This window comes from Anopheles stephensi, chromosome 3 (assembly GCF_013141755.1).
Source record: "Anopheles stephensi strain Indian chromosome 3, UCI_ANSTEP_V1.0, whole genome shotgun sequence".
Classification (NCBI taxonomy): Eukaryota; Metazoa; Arthropoda; class Insecta; order Diptera; family Culicidae; genus Anopheles; species Anopheles stephensi.
Window position 1 is genome coordinate 68,541,617 of NC_050203.1, and position 19,654 is coordinate 68,561,270.

Here is a 19,654-nt window from a genome sequence, read left to right on the forward strand (position 1 = left end):
TCTTCCTTCTTCTTCTTCCTCCTTCTTCTTTTTCTTCTTCTTCTTTTTATTCTTCTTCTTATTATTATTCTTCTTCCTTTTCTTCTTCTTCTTCCTCGTCTTCTTATTTTTCATTTTCTTCTTATTTTTCTTCTTCTTCCTTCTTCTTCCTTTTTCTTCTTCTTATTTCTTCTTCTTCTTCCTCTTCTTCTTCCTCCCCTTCTTCTTCACCATCATCATTCATTTCTTCTTTTTCTTCTTTTTCGTCTTTTTCTACTTTCTTTTTTTCTTCTTCTTTTTTTCTTCTTCTTATTCTTCTTTCTTCTTTCTTCTTTCTTCTTTCTTCTTTCTTCTTTCTTCTTTCTTCTTTCTTCTTTCTTCTTTCTTCTTTCTTCTTTCTTCTTTCTTCTTTCTTCTTTCTTCTTTCTTCTTTCTTCTTTCTTATTTCTTATTTCTTCTTTCTTCTTTCTTCTTTCTTCTTTCTTCTTTCTTCTTTCTTCTTTCTTCTTTCTTCTTTCTTCTTTCTTCTTTCTTCTTTCTTCTTTCTTCTTTCTTCTTTCTCTTCCTCTTCTTTTCTCTTTCTTCTACTTCTTATGCAACATTTTTTTCTAAGTTTTTTCTATTACCACGTCATTTCTCGAGCTGCCCGAAAGATGTACAGTCAACCTTGCGCACGAGAGAATGATCCGAATGGGATTCGATCCGAGTTCCTTCGTTCTAAAAACCAGTACCGCGATAATCAAAACACTTTCTATGGTAGTAGAATTAGAAACAATTACTGCAATTATTTATTCATTTACTTATTGAAAAAAACTCTGAATACTGAAGTGCGAATAAAAAATTACGGATAATAAGATAACAGAGTGTTATCGATAACTATAAGGACCAAACAAGACGTATCTAAAGAAGAGAAAGTGAAACATTATAAGACAATAATATATTATTATTATATATTATAAGACAATAATATCTCAAACCACTGGACCAGATTGCTCACCACTGAACCGCTCTGAACTCGGAAACCGTTCCACCGTTCGGTTCGGTGCATTCGACCGCTTCGCAGTGGCACCGGAACCGCCAGAAATCTCGCGACAGTGAGCACGAACGGACGTGATATAGACGCGCGCGTGTATCGGGAAATCGCTGGTCCCAAAGTAGCATCGGTAGCACCAAGCCGTAACGCGGACGCGAACGACCACCGCAAAACGAAAACGGTAAAAACCCACCCCCAATCAGCCCCGGGTTTTCGGTTGTTGCCAGCGATTGTGGACCCAGTGCGGTGGCGGCAGCTGCTTGTTGCATCCCCGTTGGTGTTATCTGTGTGCGTGTGTGTGTGTGTGTTTGCACGTTTCTGACCATTTGAAATCACGTCTGATAGGGAAGAGTTCAGTGGTATCGGTGGTGTGGTGTGATTGCGCGAGAAAGGAAAGGACACGCGGGAAGCGGTCCCGGGAGGGATATTGTTATTATTTTGATTGCGTTGGTGCCGATCAAAAGAAAAACGATAGAGCGAGGGAGAGAGAGAGAGATAGAGAGAGGGGGGGAGAGAGTGGGAGGAGGAGTGCGGGGTGCGCACGTGCGATCGCGTCGCGGTGCACAAATTACATTGCACAAATGCATTGCGAAGATCTTGCCGTTCGCCGACAACGCTTTTTGGATCGCCACATTTTTACCACAGCCGGGAGCGTGTGAGCGTTTGGGAATTTGGGTGGGATGCTCTTTTCTTTCTTTATTTTGTTTTGAGAGATGGTCCATTTCCTGCAAAGTAGATGTCCACCGGGTGTTGTTTCGAATCCAAACCATCCCCAATGTACCAGCGGTGAATTCGAAATGGTGCCAAAGGTGAACGCAAGCGAGCGATTGTTTCCGCGCGAAGACAAATGTAACGTTAACCGAATAGGCTTTGGGTGGAGAGTAGCCGTAAGGTGAACGGTGGCCTCCTCTTTGTGTATCTGATGATGGTCTTTCTCTCCCCCGGTTTTTTTTTTTTTTTGTTTGTACCCCTCTCTTTATCTTGGCTAAAAAATAACACAAAAAACAATCCTCTACGCCATTATGAACTATGGCATGGTTGGAGAGGCATTAAACAGCTCCGAATCAGCCAGTTTCAGCCTTCCGCGGGTCGGTTCCTGCAAAGTGTATGTGTGAGAGGCCTTTATCTTAATTTGAATCTGTCTGTGGTGCCGAGTCTCCGTACCGAAATGTGTCAAAAACGGAAGCCATCCACAGTGACACGTTTTTGACGTCGCCAACAAGTGTGCGGAGTGTGCGAGTGTCCACAGTGTCATCCCCATCCCCCCCGTTCACTAGCCCCCAAACAACCCCTATTTTGTGCGAGAAAGGTTGTTAACACAGCAGGCACCAGTTTTGTGTGCAAGGTGCGCAAGTATTGGTGTGACACCGGGTCCACCAAACAAACAGTTGTGTGTAGTTGCTGCAAGCCGAATGTAAACAGTGTCCTAGGAGTTTGAACAAAAGTTTGAAACATTCCGTTGCCTAGGTGAAACCAGTGAAGCGGTAGAACTTTGTTTTTTCGGATTTCTAGCAGTTGGTTGCGCGTTCCTCGTCACCTCTTTTTCATCTCGCGGTCGCGTATTAATCATCATCACACTCTTTGCCGTAATCATTATCGACGCCTTTTTTGCGGTGCTGTGCAGCAAGCAGGCGTGACTCAGTTAGTGATGTCCTAGGCCATTATCGACAGCGTCATCGGGCCGAAGTAACAGTTTCGCACTTCTTTTTCCCAGCGACTTTCGCGACCCAGTGCTATGTAAAGGTGAAATGACATTCTACTAGTCTTCTTAACGGTGTCGGGTAGTGTGAACCTGAACAACGATTCAGTAGAGCACCTCACCTTAACCGCAGTTTAGTGAGCTCAGTGTAGCGAGTGCTTTCCGCGCGAGTGTATTATTGCGTCCCATAAATGATAACTTACCACATCTACCGGTGCTGCCGAGTAGCGGAAGGCGTCATATAAAGAAAAACTAACCCAACCCCAGCGAGTCACCCAATTCCGGAGACGGACAAAGGTAAGTCACTGGTAATGGACTGACGGATTGTATTATGTACCGCTTGGAAAGTCACCGAACGTGACAGCGGAAATTTGGGTGCTGCCGAGCGGAACCACGCACACCGTTAGTATTGGTGTGCGCCCATGTTGTTGCAAATGTTTAACCATTTTGTACGTTTTTGGCGTAAAATGGCGATGTCGCTACTTTTTCGGGCCGGCTGCCTGGCTGACCGTGACGAGTTGAGAGCTGCTCGGTAGGAAGCAGCTGGCGTTACACCACGTCACTCGTCACGTTGAGGGGGAAGTGTAAATTTGCTGCAGCTCAAGATCCGCTGTGACACAATGGTGGCGTTAGTGCGGCTGAATGCATTTTGCGGTACTTTGCAAAGGCAAACAGCCGTTTGGAGGTTTTGTAGGATGATCTTAAACTAGGTACGCGACGAGGGTTGATCTATAAAGATCTTCACAATGTTTTCTACCGCGAGTGGACATAAAGTTAAGCTTCGTGCTAGGGAACCGTGGACCTTGCAATTGCTACTAGTGAAGCACAGCGCTGATTCCCTGCTGCCGCTTCATCAAGATTGTGAATGTGGTTTATATGACATTTGATAAGCGAGTAAGTTTATTGTTGTTGATAAAGCTCACGTGCAGCTGTGGTTGTGTGCTTGTGCCTGCGTACACAATCATCTAATCTGCGTTCGGTAGCGTCCGGGAATGATGCTTCTGACATCGCCCGCACTGCAGCACTGACGGATGACGTCTCGGTTAGAATGTCGCTTAGTAGTTTGCTTCCCACTTCATCCCGAGTTCAAGATGCGTTTTAATGACCCAGCCACAGCCTGATGAGCCACCTCCAACCCCGGAACAGTTCCCGGTGCTGCTCTCAACGCTCAAGTCAGTTTTCTAAATATAACCTTTCGAGGTCAGCACCGTTAGCAAACGGGTCAGTAGTTTCTTGCGATGGTTCGATTATGTAAATCCTATATCCATCCACTCGGAACCGTATCGCACGCGGGCACTAACCCGCCAACTGTTCGTACTGCGCAACATTTTTGACACATCCCACTACCCCCCCCCCCCCCCCCCCCCCCCCCCCTAAAACAGGTCATTGCAGTACATCTCTGCGGTGGTAACCTGGCGCGTTTGTAATGTCGAAGCTCCAAAAGCGCCGTCAAGTAATGAGCGTCGATATCATTTGTTGCGCCGGGTCGAAGCTATTGCGTCGGAGATGGAAACCACTTTTTTACGCTTTAGCTTTTGTCGGATGGCTTTTGAGGGTCGTTTGCTGCCGCACTACAGCCTTGGTGGTTGTGACTCCGCCGGCAAAAATCTCGGCATTTTGTTTACTGCTGCAAGGCCCGACATCTTACTGCTACGGCACTAATCCATCCATCGGCAATGGACCAACTTTCACCCAAAAAAAAGCAGATCTTGACCTTCGGCGTAATTAGACTGCACATGCGCGTTACGTTCGCTTCCCGTGCCCTTTTTTACAGCGATCACCTGGAACACCTGCCCATCGCCAGCGAGACCCTAATACACACGGCAATGACCTTACCGAGATCACCACTCACCACCACCCTTAATCTCGTTAAAAACCCTTATCGCACCCTCAGCAGGGAACCGTCCTGCCTTCCTACGTCAGGGTCGCCCTAAAGACACAGTTCCTGGCCCGGCTCGCCCCTCGTCGGTAGCCGAGCAACGGCGCAAAATTCCAGTTTCGACTAGGGGCGTAGCGAAACAGGTTTGCCGTCCATGCGCGCGCGTCCATTTTTGGGTGATTGTTCGAAGTTTCGAAGACAATTTTTATTTTCCCTCCCATCCCACCACTGGCCCGCTGCCGCACATCCTTGGGTGCCCGTGATTTCAAGGATAAAGGCATAAATAAAGCCATGCGCCGAGGACTCTCACCGGGCTCGGCTCCCGGTGAGTTGGCGATACGTGCCGCAGTTCTCCCATGCCGCGAAGAAACTACGCTGAGCCGACTGGCATTGAGGTTGATTTTTGTGTTAAACATATTAGTTCTTTTTTTCGTTTTTTCCTCTCCGCGCTCTTTCGTTGGCCAGTAGCGGCAAGAGAACGTGGTGACAAGTTTCAGCTGCACGTATGTCACATGTTTCGTCTGCTTGTTCTCCAACGCGCGATGATCGGTTATGAATGCTATTGTGTTTTTATGCAAATCTTGTAAACCGAGCGTGGTGTGACGATGCCCTGGAACGCTGCTGGCCAGTAAGCCGGCCACCGATTGACGCCGCTTTGCGAATCGCTTCTGTTTTCGGTATCGTCCACATCACTTCTTCCCGTTTTGCTGTGCCCAAGATAAAGGTCAGAGCAGCACCGGTAGTTGTAGGAAGCGCGATTTATGAAACGTCTCGCTTACCTGGCGGCTGGAAGGAATTTAGTGTTTAAATCGGATTATTAGGTAGGATTGCCTTTTTTGGGGATTGAGGTATTTAAGCCCCGAAGTCTTTCAATTGCTTGTCTAGCAAGGCATGGGCAAGAAAATAAAATCTCCCAAGCCATGAGGACATCGAAGACGGTATGTTGTTAGCACCTAAAGACCGTCTAGACTTGGAGACTTGAAGACGTCTAGATTATCCAAGGGAGCGATTTTAAAGCTTGTCATTGAATATTCTTCGTTAAGAGATTTTTGATTAAATCCCCTAACTTTAATAACTAAAAAGATGACTTTTTTACGATGAGGTCTCTAACTTCAATATCTAAGACTTCATTGAAGTTAAAATGTTTCAAAACTTCTTATACAACATTTCTGTGACGTACAGCGATGTCATCATCACTGGACAATAATTTTTACAGTACGTAAACACACCATCACTCCCAGATAAATAGCCCGCAACTACGTCATCAAACCCAGCAACAATACGATAACGATCGTTTTGTGGGTTAACCACTAAACAAACACATTCCACCTTCCGTTCAAACCGTGCCCGCCGAACCCTCAGGCACTTCGATTCGACTTTGACCGATTGTTCCGATACAGGCCATCTGTTTAACGTCTTAGTTGATTCCACCATTCCCAGCGACACACGCACACCTTCTCACCCACGGCATCAGCTGTGGGAGCCCCTGAGCGTGTTTCCTGTGCGGATCGTTCTTTATGTAACTTTATTAGACAGGTTTAGCGTACACTTGCTAATTGTGCCAATCACAGCCGTCCGCGAAGTGACGATTTCTGCATCGCAAGGCGTAAAATGTCAGATAAGGTAATCGAGCCGGAGGTCCAGTTACGTTCTGAGCCGGTTACAGTTCGTCCGGTCGCTCATCGAAATCTGAATGGATAAGTTAACAATTCTTAGTTCGACTTCGAATCAGGCCTGCCTTCCCATCGAAGATTTTAGAGCAATGATATTTTTGTAAAATAAACACAAAAAAAGCTATTCATGCTGATGCAGTTAATCTTACCCTTGTGTTTTGCTTCGTACGGCAAGGGATGTAATTACTGCTTCCATTAGAGCGAATGAACATGTTGTTGATGGACGCGCCGACATTTTAATTGTCAATGGAGGAGGAATAGAAAAAAAATGATACAACAGCCTGGTATTGCGTAGTAGTGTTGTTACACCGTGCTGTAATGTACTGTAAACCAACAAAACACAACATCTATTATTTAATATTATATTCTGAATATCACATCAAAGACAAACAAACCGTTATAATTCGGCATACGGGGAAAACCCACCCGTAAAGCACGGCTTTAAATAATGAAACTTTGAATTCGGTCAAAAGCGTCCCACGTGCGTACGATTATGATTCAACGTTTAGCGACCTTTTTAACGAGAGCCGGCAGTCGACCCTTGATCCTTGGCAGTCTGTTTCATAAGGTAAAACGCCCCAGGACGGTTTGGAAGCATAGGGAAACAAAGGCACCGTAAGCATTTCGATGCAAATTGGATAGAGCATGTTTTTAATCTCTTTCCTTCATTAGTCCGCTGGCTAGAAGCATCATTGACTTTGTTGCTATCGCAGATTTAACGATATTTAAATTGCTTAACGTGGATGTTCTTTAGAATGCAAACTGGAGTACGTTTAGACGGGGGAGAAAAGGGATTCTTCTTTGGCAGTACAAGCTCGAGAGGTCTCGGTCTGCCATTTCTGGCCTGTCTTACGCGTCTTACGGAGAGCTCGTCTCGATAGGTTTAGAACCCCTGTCCTGCCGTGTTATGACCGACGCCGCTCCCGTATAAGCCATCAGACCGCTCCAGGATTGATATTAATCATTAAAATGGACTATATTAACCGTTTTCGAGGATGTATCTTAATGGAAAATTTAAATAATGAATAAATAATGAGGTCCTGTTACTGGTCATCAGGGAAACGATGTCAAACACGGCAGGCCACGTTCTCTCGAGGTTTGAGTCGAATTCAGCCACAAAATGGTTCGATAGATTTCTTTATAGCACATAGAAAGATGCGATCAATCTTTTGCTCTGGCCAGACGGTTCCAATAGAATTCAAAATGCGACAGTTGATACATAAAGAACGAACACCTTTTGGATCATCCAAAAAAAAAAACAAACTTTCAATCAGCAAAGTCTCGTGAAAGCAGCATTCGGAAAGATGGAAATTGGTTTTTGTTTCTCGTAGCCAGTGGTGGGTTGAGATAGTTGGAGGCCCGAAGCGGAATGGCAGTTAAGGCCTCTCTAATAGTGGGAAAGAACAGGATTTCCCTCGTCGACGAAGCTCCATAACCGACGAGACCGTGAGCGGCTGCTCCTTCCACTCCTAGGTTGATCCCCCACTGCTCGTAGCTAATATTGAAGTGGCCTGGAGCCTCATTGCTTAAGTAGTTTTGTCTTCTTAAGAACCCTGTCTGTCTGAGTTGTCTGAGGGTACGCGCAAGGGACCTCGTCTACTAAGCGATCTGTTCTTCGAAGAAGCCTCATAATTCAAGATACCTCTCCATGTAAGGGATCGTGATGTGCAAGGAACTTAAACAGCTGTCATTTTCAGAGTCAATCCCTCCGACTTTCTAAAGTTGGGATTCGCCATCGGCCGACCATTTCTCTCTCTTTCTATTATCTTGTTCTAACGTCCTCTTAGGTCATATGCCTGCCATTTCTGGCTTTCTGTAACTTGATTGTACCCAAGTAGTCAGTCCATACTACGTGGGAACGGTCCGAATGGGATTTAAACCCCGTTCCTGCCGTATGAAGACTGGCGCTGTTGTTACCTCCACCACCGGACCACTCCTTGCATGAGGTAATTTAAACTTATATAGTCAGGTTAAGTGTATGGGCATTCCGAGTTTCGATTGTAGCTATAGCAGGGTTAACTATCGATATTACCGACCTATGTGTGAATACATATTAAGATACAGTGAGCTTCAAAACTATTGTTTAATCAACCCTTATCTTACCTTTCTTTACAGAACGCATCACAATAAAGCCAACGCACTGTCGCAACAAAACTTCACATCATAAGCGAAACCAAAGGCAGCTTCACTCCGTTTACATCGCCGGAAGCACACCCTTGGCAGTTGCCGGTTTGCGGTTCATCGGTGGCAGCTTTATCGCGCTACGAGTAGTGCGTTCGTCGGTTGATTGATTTATTTGCGAGGTAATAATGATTGTTTACTGACGCGGCCACGCAGCCCAGTCTGCACCGGGGTCACATTTCTTCCTTTTGTCCAGCTGAGCCAACTGGAACCTTCATCTTCACGAGCTCGGTGTGGGTGGGTTGGTTGGGAATTTCGAGGCGAACCATCATAGCCCATTGCTTCATTAATTTAATTGAATGGAAAGACACATCGACTCCCACCACCGACCGAACCATGTGTCTTTCGTGTGCGAAAGCAATGATAGAACAAGTGCTAATTGTTCTTCCATCGTGCTGCTCTTAAAGCACATCTCGCTATCAACGAGATTACCCTTGCCTTCGAGGTTCACCGACTGCTCGAGTCCCTTCGCTTCGATTACAGAAGTAAAAAGGCATTTAATTTACACGTGCACCATCAACGTTCATCATTGAAAACATGGTCGTGTTGGGTTGTCAGGAGCAGCTCCCGGGCCCCGGGGATCTGGGCCAGTCCCCTTTGGTGTTTTATTGTTTGTAGCCATCATCCCCAACGGACGTAATGGGCGAAACACTCTCATCCCGATGGGACCCAATCCACCCCAAAACCGTCCTGACCTAGTGGATAGTCCTTCTCAGTAAGTCATCGTAGTCCGTTCTTCCTGTCGTTGGCTAGAAACTGGTGTTGGAATTGCTCTGCCAAACGGGGAATGGTGTTAGGACTTTATTGCTACGTTTTGTTGACACCTCGGACAATTTCCAAGCCAACCATTTTGGTCCAGTTTCCTCATTTCTCATCCACAAGGCAGTGGGAATGAAATGCGCATCGCAGCACGAAACGGTTTTGATGAGTCGTAATAGTCGCGAACTAGTTGGTTTTTTTTTTCCAGTCCATGAAGACGCGGTCTATGCGCCCCACGATGGAAGATGTCTGATTGACGTCACTCGTGCGTCTTCCGTGTGCTGAGCTAGGGAGGTTTTTTGGAGAACGTATGGGGTGAAGAGTGGTGGCGGGCCAGTTAAATCGCAGTACACTGTACAGATTCGCGGCATTTCTTCCAGCTACGTCCGGAGCTGAAATGATAGGTCAATACCAATTATTTTCCGATACACATGCAGCCACTACCAGGCAGGCACCAGCTGAGCAATATTTATATTTACTTCTTGCGTCGATCGGAAGATGATTCAATTACTCGATGGGTTTTTGGATGGTTGGGGTTGTAGTGGAAGCGAATGTAATCGAGAGCCTGGCACTCACACAATGGCACCGAGCGGAACGGGAATGCCGTCTGCGACACCGAAACCGCAACATCATTTTTCCCTAGAATAAAGCCCCTAATGGTCCCCGAAGATAATAAGGACCGAATAACGATGCGTATATTGCTCATCAAATTCTCCAATTTCTTTGTGTTTGAATGCGTGATCTTTCATCCACCACCGAAATGGTGTTTTCATCGTGGAGCAGTATTTATAGACACGTGCACCATTCGCTCATTAGATGAGTTCACTGTTATCTAGCCAAGTATTGCGTTTCATAGTGAAAGTCGATCGTTATTATTCGTGGCTTTTCTCTCCATCTCTCTTCGAGGCAGCTGCTTTTTGGCACATTTTCCGCTGCTTTGTTTGTCTTTCTTTTCCGGGCATTTAAACAGCGCTCCAGCACACGGAGCATTCGTGCGGAGACATTGAGTGACCCTGGATTTCTCATAACACTAATTCCGGACACATCAAATCGGTCAATGTCGAGCAAATAATGGTTGGCACATAAAATTCATTAACTCCATCCCGTTTGCGAATGGTGTGCGGCGCCGGTGCGACCAAATATTAATCCCACATCTCTTGCCCTGGCGGCCAGTCGTTGCGGTTTCCGGACGAATCGAACGGGTGGAACGCCAGGACAAACGATTGCTTATTGCTTTCGACAATAGTCGGAAAATTCCTCCGCCTTTCTTAATGTCGTCCGTCGATGTGTCCTTGGAGAGTGAGAGACGAGCTCCGTCCAGCCACACCACGGTCACATACTTTCTTGTGCGCCGGATCAAGAAACTGAACCCCGGGTCCAGAAAGCATCTGCTGCTAGCACAATCCTTCCGACACGCTGACACCAGCCAAGCGCAACCCAAGCCGATGACGCTTTCTTTGCCGTCAAAGATGCGTTTAATGTCCCCGTGGACCCCATTTAGTCTGTGTTCCGGTGGAACCGGAGGGATAAGGTGGGACATTATTTTTAGCCCGCTGGGGACATCATCCTTCTTCATAGCCCACGCGCATACACAATCACGGCGACGTTTGATTGATACTTCGATGCGCTCGGCAAGGCAGGATAATTCCATTCGCTTTTGCCTGTGCCGATGCCTGCCAGCGTCAGGCAGGATGTGTGTGTGTGCGTGTCGGACAAAAAAGAAGAAGAAGGATTTATGTTTGTTTTTCCAAGGCGGCAACTTTGGCACATCGTTGTTATCCGTAAACGTGCAGTGGCCATGCAGAGCCAAGTGTGTGTGTGGAGATGAGAGAAAAAAGAGAGAGAGAGGGAGAGAGAGAGAGAGCAAACGAGAGTGGATTTGATGCATTTATTGAGTGGTCGATAAGTGATGGTACTTGCGGTAAGGACATTTTGTCTGACAGGACATAATTGGAGTTTGCTAAACATGGATGGATAATGTGAAGTGTGTTGAAGAGCGTTGAATGCGTTGAAACAATGCAACGTGCCTCTGGTTCGATCAGCACGACATGTTGTCTTATTATGATGACTGACAGCTTACTATACAGTGTTTTACTTAGTTAAACATAGGTTCTATGGCTATATTTGATCTCTTTTCATTTGATGGAATAATCATGCTCTCTCTCTCTCTCTCTCTCTCTTGTAACAGTTATCTGCACGAGGAGTCTGATGAATTGTTTGAAATGGCCCAGCAATTTTGAATTCTTTGAGTTTAGCTTTAACACAATAATCACTAACATTTTTTTTATTTACAAAAAATGTCTTTCGTCGAATTTATCACGTTTTCAATACATTTGAAATATTAAACAATTTTTCCATATTTCTTACGTAGCGTCGTCTTCTTTTTCTTGTTTGGCCTAACAGCCTCTTAGGTCTCATGCCTGCCATTTTGGCTTACTAGACTTAATGATATCACGTAGTTGGATAGTCAGTCTACACTAAGGGAAAACGATCCGGATGGGATTTGATCCCCGGTCCTGCCGTTGTCGGCTCTGCCTTCGGGCCGCCTCTGAGCAGAGTCTAGAGATCGGATTTCAATAGAAACTCACTCGTTTAACATAATTATATGGTTAAGTATGTGATTCGTTATAGCCCATTAACTCCTTTCAAAAGTTTGTATAATAATGTTACGTACTGTAGGACGGGCACTTTTGGTGTCATTAAAAGGCAAAATCTAAGCCGCATGGTGCTTCATAAATGATCCATTTTCTGATGTTTTTGAACCGGCATCTATTCGAATTTGAGCCATTCCCTTGAACACTAGCTACATCCAGGACATCCAGGACTGGTTAAGAAGCGTAGGAAACAAAAAATGGTAGCCCCAACCCCTCTTGAAGAGTTGAAGTCCCCCGAAGGAAAAAAAAACAGTACCAATACAATTCCCATCAAATGTGATAACATCTTCAAATAAATTCCTGATGCATTTTATTGTCATTCCTCAAAGCTTCAATGGTACACAAAAGGCCATTCGAGGCGTCCTTGGATCGATTTGAATCTTAATTCGATCCTCAATCATTTCAATTCAGAAAACCAAAATACGTTTTCAACCCTCTCCGAGCCCTCCCTTTTCCACCCCCCCATTTCTCCATTAGCAGGCCACAATCGCAGTCCGCATAAAGTTTTGCCAATTTAATTGCTCAAAAACCACAAACAAGCAAAAAAACCCAATTCAATACTACCGTGAAGCTTTAAATCAAAATTATAAAACCTCACGTCCATGTGGTACGGCGCACGACTGCTGAAGATCGCGTTGAACGCACTGTCGCCATTTTACCTTCAGTCCGCCTTGCAAAGCCGGCGGGGTGTCGGAATGTCATTGTCTGGGACCGGAGGGTTTTGGGGCGGTGGTTGAATGAACCATTTTTTAAACGCCACTCACGTCCAGCCGAGCTCTCCCTTTCAGAGGGTGCATCAAGCACACACACACACACACCCCGGGCCCGGGACCTTCGGCTGCGAGTGTTTGGCTGAATTATACATGAATGTCCGCCAGTACCTAACGTCGGCGATGCGTGTGCGGCGGAGGTCAACTTTTTGGCAAACGATATGAAAAGTCATTCTTTCTTATCACTGGTTCAGGGTTGCCTTCATCGAATGGTAGTTAGATGGTCTCCTATTTCCCTTCTTTGGCGCTCGTCGAGGACCAAGGAGGCGACAGCGGTGCAATCAATTGGAAAAAAAGGTATCTTTCAGCTTCTAGGTTTGTAGTTTTTCGGTTCAATGTCAGTGGGGTAAGGTGGTCGCCAGAAGCATGACAACCTCGCGAATGGTGTTAGAGGACGCGCAACTGTGGGCAGGATACCTGTACCGTATCTAAATTGCTTCATTTGATGTGCTTCAAATAGCATTTAAATTTTAACGGTGTGGCAACGCGTGGACCATTAGGCTATGTTGGGAGTTGTGGAACAAAGCTTTGCATACACACTCGTGAAACATAAAGAGAAGGAAATAATTACTTTCATTTAAAAAATGTTGATAGTACATTTAATGTAAGTTAAAAATGGTGCAATAAAAATTTTAATGGCGCTTTATCGCTTAAAACGGAATCAAGCGCTACCAACGCAAGGCACGTGCACAATATTTTCCAATTTTCCTTTTAAAAAAAGCAAGCGCATATAGCAGCTAAATCGAATGAAAGTTCCTCTACAACTTTTCCCCATTGACGTTGAAAAAACGGCTAAGGGCAGCTATTTTCAGCCCTACCGAGTTGCTGCTGCAAACACTTGCCCCACACTTGCACACACCCACAATGGTGGGCCACATCCGCGTCGGTATGTCTTCTTCTGCACTGATGTTTGATTTCTGCGTAAAACTATCCACCTACCACGGATTGCCTCGGCACCTTTCCGAGCGATCCGAACAATGAGCTTTTCCGGCATCCGGTGCACCGTAATAGCAACAACCTTGAGCGTTGGTTAAAATCGAAGCCCCTACTCCGAACGGGACGGAACGGTTGGAGCGGGCACAGCGCAAGGGAAGAAATAGATAACAAAACGGCGACTGTCAGGACCAACGCTGGGATCAAGGATTAGGGTTCGTGTTTCAATTTCACCACCGCCACTGAGCTCCGAGTGGCAAGCAATCCGAGACTCAGCTGCAGAGCTAATGGAAGCATTCAGCCCCCACTCACGCATACATAGAGGAAGCAGCAACAAGAAAAGAAAAAAAAAGAAGCCAACACCCTGTCCAACAGTCCAACCAAAGGTTGTAATCTAACCGGAAGCGACGTCCTCTTCTACAATACACTCACGTCTCGACGTGTTCCCCACTGGGTGTTACTTTTTTTTGTCCCTTCCGGTTGACCGCACACACCGCGTCCAGCCGTGTGTCCTGGCGTCCACTCGTAATCGTTTTGTCCTCCTCCACGGTACGTGTGCAACCTTAGCCAAATCCCTCGACGTATCCGTGTTGCATTGCTAGCGCTGTGGGGATAGGCATGCAATATAGGGTGCACCACTATCAGTATTCAAATGAATGTGATCAAATGCGCACACCCAGGCTCGGCTATCGCAAGGCAGAAGGGCGCAATCCAACGTCTCACTGGATTATAAAAGCACTTGCAGACTTTATTAAACAAATTGCATGCTTCCATCGTTTGATTTTTGTAACTTCACAGGACAATGCAGAAGCATCATTGGTTGCATTGTAGATTCCACCGAGATGCAGGGACTTTTCTAGGGCTTTAATCGTAAAGGCGCCCTCGCCTAAAACGTTTTGGAAAACGTAAAGGATGAAAGGACTTTCTGTTAATGAAAATGGCTCGAAACGATTACGAACTGAGCACCTGCGGTTTGGTACACAATATTATTGCCCACATTCCTTTCGGTCACCGTCATATTCTTTCGGGGCCGAGCAACATGGTTTCACCCACCAAACACCAAACGGGACGGAATTTAAAAAAAAAATTCGTTCGCCCTTTAATGCCAAGGACACGCCCAAGGCGACAGTATCGTTTCATTTCCTGCGCCATCCTGTCGGCCGGCAATCTTTCCTAATGTCCTTTTAATTGCTTTTGGTTTTGCTTTCGCTATCCTACGATTTTCCACCCGCTCGGCGTAGGAGTATGTATGGCAAACGGATGAGCAAATCCTTCCGCTAAATCGTGCTTTAATGTCTATCACGCTCACGTTCCATTTCGCCACTCACGGCGGTAAGTGTATCGTTTTCCGTTTAGTATACTCCGCGGCAAGAGCAGGTGGAATTCGCATTTAGCAAGTGTTAGCAAAAAGCTTTACCCGGGACACAATAGAACGTGCCGGGTGGATGGCGCAATTTGCGGACGCTTTTATAGCACTAAAAGCACCGCCATGTGTTTGGGGCGAGCGAACGTGCGCGCGCGCGCTCTCGCGTGTTGACAGGTGCTGACATCTTGGTGCAAACTTGCGAAACAGGCGCCGGTCCGTTGCATTGCGCAATAGCGATTCCAGTGGAATGTAAAGTTTCTAGGGCTCTTCTATAGGTGATGATAATAAATTATATATTGAAATATTGTTTTTAGGCTTAAGGCTCAAATAAGATCGTGGGTGGATTCACGGGCAATCATTTTGGGGACTGAGTTACGTAAAAGGGTATCTTTTTCAAACTTTTTAAGTATAATTAATTCTTTATTTACTGTTTTTAATTATTACAAATAATTATTTCAACAAGTTTTCACATTTATGCCAATTTTTTACCTAAACTTCTAAAAAGGGGGGCATCTATTCAGACTTTAGCCACTTAAGGTATCTCAGTAGCGAAAAGTGAGTGCCGTGAGTGGGAACCAGATGATTCGCTGTGAGAAAAAAAGACTGCAGATATGCATTTACGAGTCCTGGAAAAACTGTAATCAAAATGTAAAAAAGAGCTTTTAAAATATCGAGTCATTGATTGCGTGTTGAAAACCATAATCAGCTCTAGACGGCTCATCTACTATTGGTTGTAATCTTATCTAGACCGTGCCCCTTTATGGGCCGTGATAAACATACCGTTAGCGAATGTATAAAGCTGTCAAAAGACAACACACAATAGTTAGACGGAGCAATTATTGACATATTTTAGTTTAAATTTAATGAACTTTTTCAACTACTCTCTTAGAAATTTTAAAGTGCCTATCCACATAGTAATGGGACCAACTATAATGGAGATCACCTTCCTTGGTCTAGTGCCGGTATGATCCACTGGTCAGATTATTGTCCCCAGGGGAACTTCAGTTGCATGTCGTTGCTTCCATTTGTCACAAATGATTACTTTTGAACGATCATCACTAATCTCACCACACTAATCAGTGTGTTAGAGCTGGTCAAGAATGTACTTATCAATTTACGGTGTCATGGCCGGTAGAATCTAAGAATTTGCTCACTTCTACTTCTTATCACCCAAGTCAAAAGCAATATTTGTGGTCTGGTAAAACAAAGTGTCGTTGGAAAAGCTGCGCATGCGAATTTAGACACGCTTCCCAACGCTCCACGACATTTTTCCTCGTCTTATCGAGCCGCTAACCTGACCGGCCATGTTGCGAAGAAGACAGGCGGAACCCATTTGTGATCGAAATCGATTTCTTATCGTGGCCCTGCGCACCAACCCTACGCCCTGCAATGTTCGGCGGAGGAACTCCGCCACCATACGACACACGGCAGAGACCGTGTATGCGTGTGACCACGACGTCTGTGAAAACGGCGTAGATAAGCGGACATAAGCACCCTTCGAAAAAAAAAATAGGCAGACATACACACACGCGCGGTGTAAATTGTATCTAATTTGCGAACGTTGATGGGGCACTAGTGAGCCGGCCGTGTACAATTGCGCGTGTCGAATCGGGTGTGCTGTGTTGTAGGAGGGTTTCGGGTTGTTCTGTTTATCGGCGCCACGGTTTGGAATAAATGTATGTGCCTCGGAAAACCACAATTTAAAGGTGTGCAGTGTGCGGTGTGTGTTTATCTAAATGAAGCTGTTAGACAGCAGATTTTTAATCCGCGAAATATTCCACCTCCACCAGGCTTGAGGCAGATCAGACCGTACAGATTGTGTCTACCTACACATGCTTACTTGCGGTGATTTAATTGTGCCGTTCCAACATATAAAACAGGGACGTCGGAGTGAAATGTGTCGCCGGCATAAAATGTTAGGCTGGAGAAATACTTTGAAGAAATTTAGCAATTCAGTGTGCTTATGAAAAATGTTCAATAAATAACACTAAACCTTTCACACAAAACACATCAAGCTTCACAAAATTTGCTTGCTTGTTATGCTATGGAACCATGTTGCAAAAAACATGATCGCGAGCGCACGTTTGACAACCCTGATCTTGCGAGTAAAGTGTGTGCGTGCGCGATGCATTTTAAATAAATTCTTGCCTGCGTGCCTGTGTGTGGGTGCGTACGCGCTAATCGATGTGCAGCTGACCGCGGAATTCCTCTTCAGCAGGCGCCTGCGCGTATCGTTTACCGCAAAGTTAACCAAAAATAATACCAATTTGCTACTAAAACAGTTAGTGTAATTTTACGAAATAGATCACGCCATAAACGCGCAAATACACGCAGACCGTAAATTAACACACATTTTCAACGGCATTCGAATGACTACTGTGCTGGCGAAAAACAAAAACAACACAAGCGGCTACACAATCTCTTTTTGACAGCCCGCGCAAGAGTGTGTGTGCGTGAACTCGGTAGGCCGCGTTCAAGGTATATAGATTTAGGAGGTAGAATTATATAGAGCAATTTGACATTTCGCGACTTGACGTTTTTGTTCCGTGGTGAGGTGGAGAAGAAATGGTTGTGGAATGGTAGAAGGTATTGGTGGAGGTATTGTTTACAAATATTTACCCTCATAGCTTCTTGTACTTTCGGTTTGCTCGGTTGTGGATTGCGTGTTTTTGGTGGCTTTGAAGTGATATCATAAGGAAGTGTGTTTTTTGAAGGTTAATTTTTTGTTATAGTTATTTTTTATAATCATTTAATAAAAATTATAGTTTGTATTAAGTGATTTTGACTATAACTTGGATAGATGTGTAGATTCTAAATTAAGATCCACATCTACAGTTCTTTGAAATCGTTAGTTAAGTTTCATTTACGATAATTTTCTTATAAAATAGTGTTTAGTTAGGTTAGTTAGTTAGCTCTATGGTAAGATAGTTACGTTAGTATAGGTATTAGTTTGATATTTTGTTGTTTGTTTTCAAGTAGCATTAGTTAAATTTTGTTTCTTTCATTACCATAACGAATTTCATAAGAACTTTTCTAAAACTTTTAAACATGCCTGCTCCCTGTGCTGTTTCACTGTGTCGCAATAAACGATGCGATGCAAAAAAACATTCGGTGGAGATTTCCTTCCACATTTTCCCAAAATCTGAACCCCTTCGTAAATCTTGGGTTCAATTTTGTAACCGGGAGGAAAATTGGGAACCTTCAATAAATGACGTGATATGTTCAACACATTTCCTAGAAAATGATTATCTAATGCCAATTAATAATTTGGTTGGTGCTAAAGTGTCTCGAAGACTTCTTCTTCCTAATGGTGAGTTGTTTTGAATTGCATCTTAATCTTTGTGTGACTAATTCATTATATTTGTTTCAGCTATTCCAACAATTAAAACTGCATTGCATACTGCAATGAGTAATCAACAGGAGGAAGATTTGGAAAACTTTCCTCCCTTAACATCTATTCCTGTTACGGCAAGCAATGATGCATCCGTAAGCACAACGCAATCCACGAACACAAACAATTCTCAGGAAATACAGAAACTTAGAGAAGCTAATTTGCGATTAAAAGCAACCTTAAACTACGTTACTTCTGAAAATTTTAAACTAAAACAAAAAGTTTTAAATTTAGAAAAGGAACTTAACTTTTTGAAGAATTCTTGCATCCATCCGAACGATCTGATTGACAAAATGAAAAACCTTTTACAAGGCACACTATCATCAAATCAGATTGCTTTGATTACGGAAGAAAAGAAACGCGTCAGATGGACGAAGAAAGAAATTAGCAGTGCTCTTACGCTCCGATATTTTGGGAAAAGGGCATATGACTATATGGTACGGGATATGAAATACCCCCTACCATCAATTTCGACCTTACAAAAATATGCAAGGACTATTAATTTAAGCGAAGGCATTTTGGAGGATGTTTTAATATTTATCGGTAACTTTATTAGTACATTGAACAGTAGAGATGCGGAATGCATATTAAGTTTCGATGAGATGAAGGTGCAACATACAATGGAATATGATCCTTCAACTGATGAAGTTGTTGGTCCTCATAATTACCTACAAGTAGTTATGGCTAGAGGTTTGTTTAAGAATTGGAAGCAGCCGATTTATATTGGTTTTGACAAAAAAATGACCAAAGAAATCATTATTATTATTATAAAGAAACTATTTGAAAAGGGTATAAACGTTGCTGGGATCGTAAGCGACAATTGTTCGACTAATATAAGTTGTTGGAAAGAGCTAGGTGCACAAGATTATAAAAAACCGTATTTTGAGCATCCCATAACTAAGAAAAATGTATATGTATTTCCAGACGCACCACATTTACTAAAATTATTGAGAAATTGGCTCGTTGATCATGGATTTAATTATAAAGATCAAGTCATTTCTGCAAAACCATTACTTGATCTAGTAGAAGGTAGATTAGGAGCTGAAATGACTCCTTTATTCAAGCTTACTAAGGGGCACTTGATTTTGTCAAGTCAAGAACGACAAAATGTGCGTAGAGCAGCAGAGCTACTATCTCGTACTACAGCCATTTCATTGCGGCGATATTTGCCAAATGAAAAAGAATTGGCAAATATTATAGAAATGGTAGACTTGTGGTTTAGCATTTCTAGCTCATATAGCCCGAATGCAAAACTACATTATAAAAGATCATTCATGGGAAGTGAAGAGCAAATTGAAGCTTTAGATAATATGTATACTTTCATTTCGAACATGCTA

The 19,654-nt window shown here is 44.1% G+C and overlaps 1 protein-coding gene and 1 long non-coding RNA gene across 7 annotated transcripts in view; one reads left to right on the forward strand and one right to left on the reverse strand.

Moving 5' to 3' along the window:
* The first annotated feature begins 1,044 nt into the window (after positions 1-1,044).
* The window catches only part of LOC118510105 (dual 3',5'-cyclic-AMP and -GMP phosphodiesterase 11), a 79,568-nt gene continuing 60,958 nt past the window's right edge, over positions 1,045-19,654 (forward strand). For 2 of the 6 annotated variants that reach the window (XM_036051570.1, XM_036051561.1), the window contains exon 1: positions 16,447-16,632. In XM_036051570.1, the coding sequence (XP_035907463.1) occupies positions 16,605-16,632 (28 nt within the window). In that variant the 5' untranslated portion in view covers positions 16,447-16,604. Of the gene's footprint in view, positions 1,194-2,726; positions 3,009-8,378; positions 8,567-16,445; positions 16,633-19,654 lie in introns of those variants that run through there. The other 4 variants (XM_036051567.1, XM_036051560.1, XM_036051562.1 and 1 more) reach the window with 4 other exon arrangements.
* On the reverse strand, positions 9,231-9,773 carry LOC118510109. The gene is made up of 2 exons (XR_004905967.1): positions 9,683-9,773; positions 9,231-9,595 (listed from the first exon to the last, which is right to left on the reverse strand). It is a non-coding gene; the product is annotated as an uncharacterized LOC118510109 (long non-coding RNA).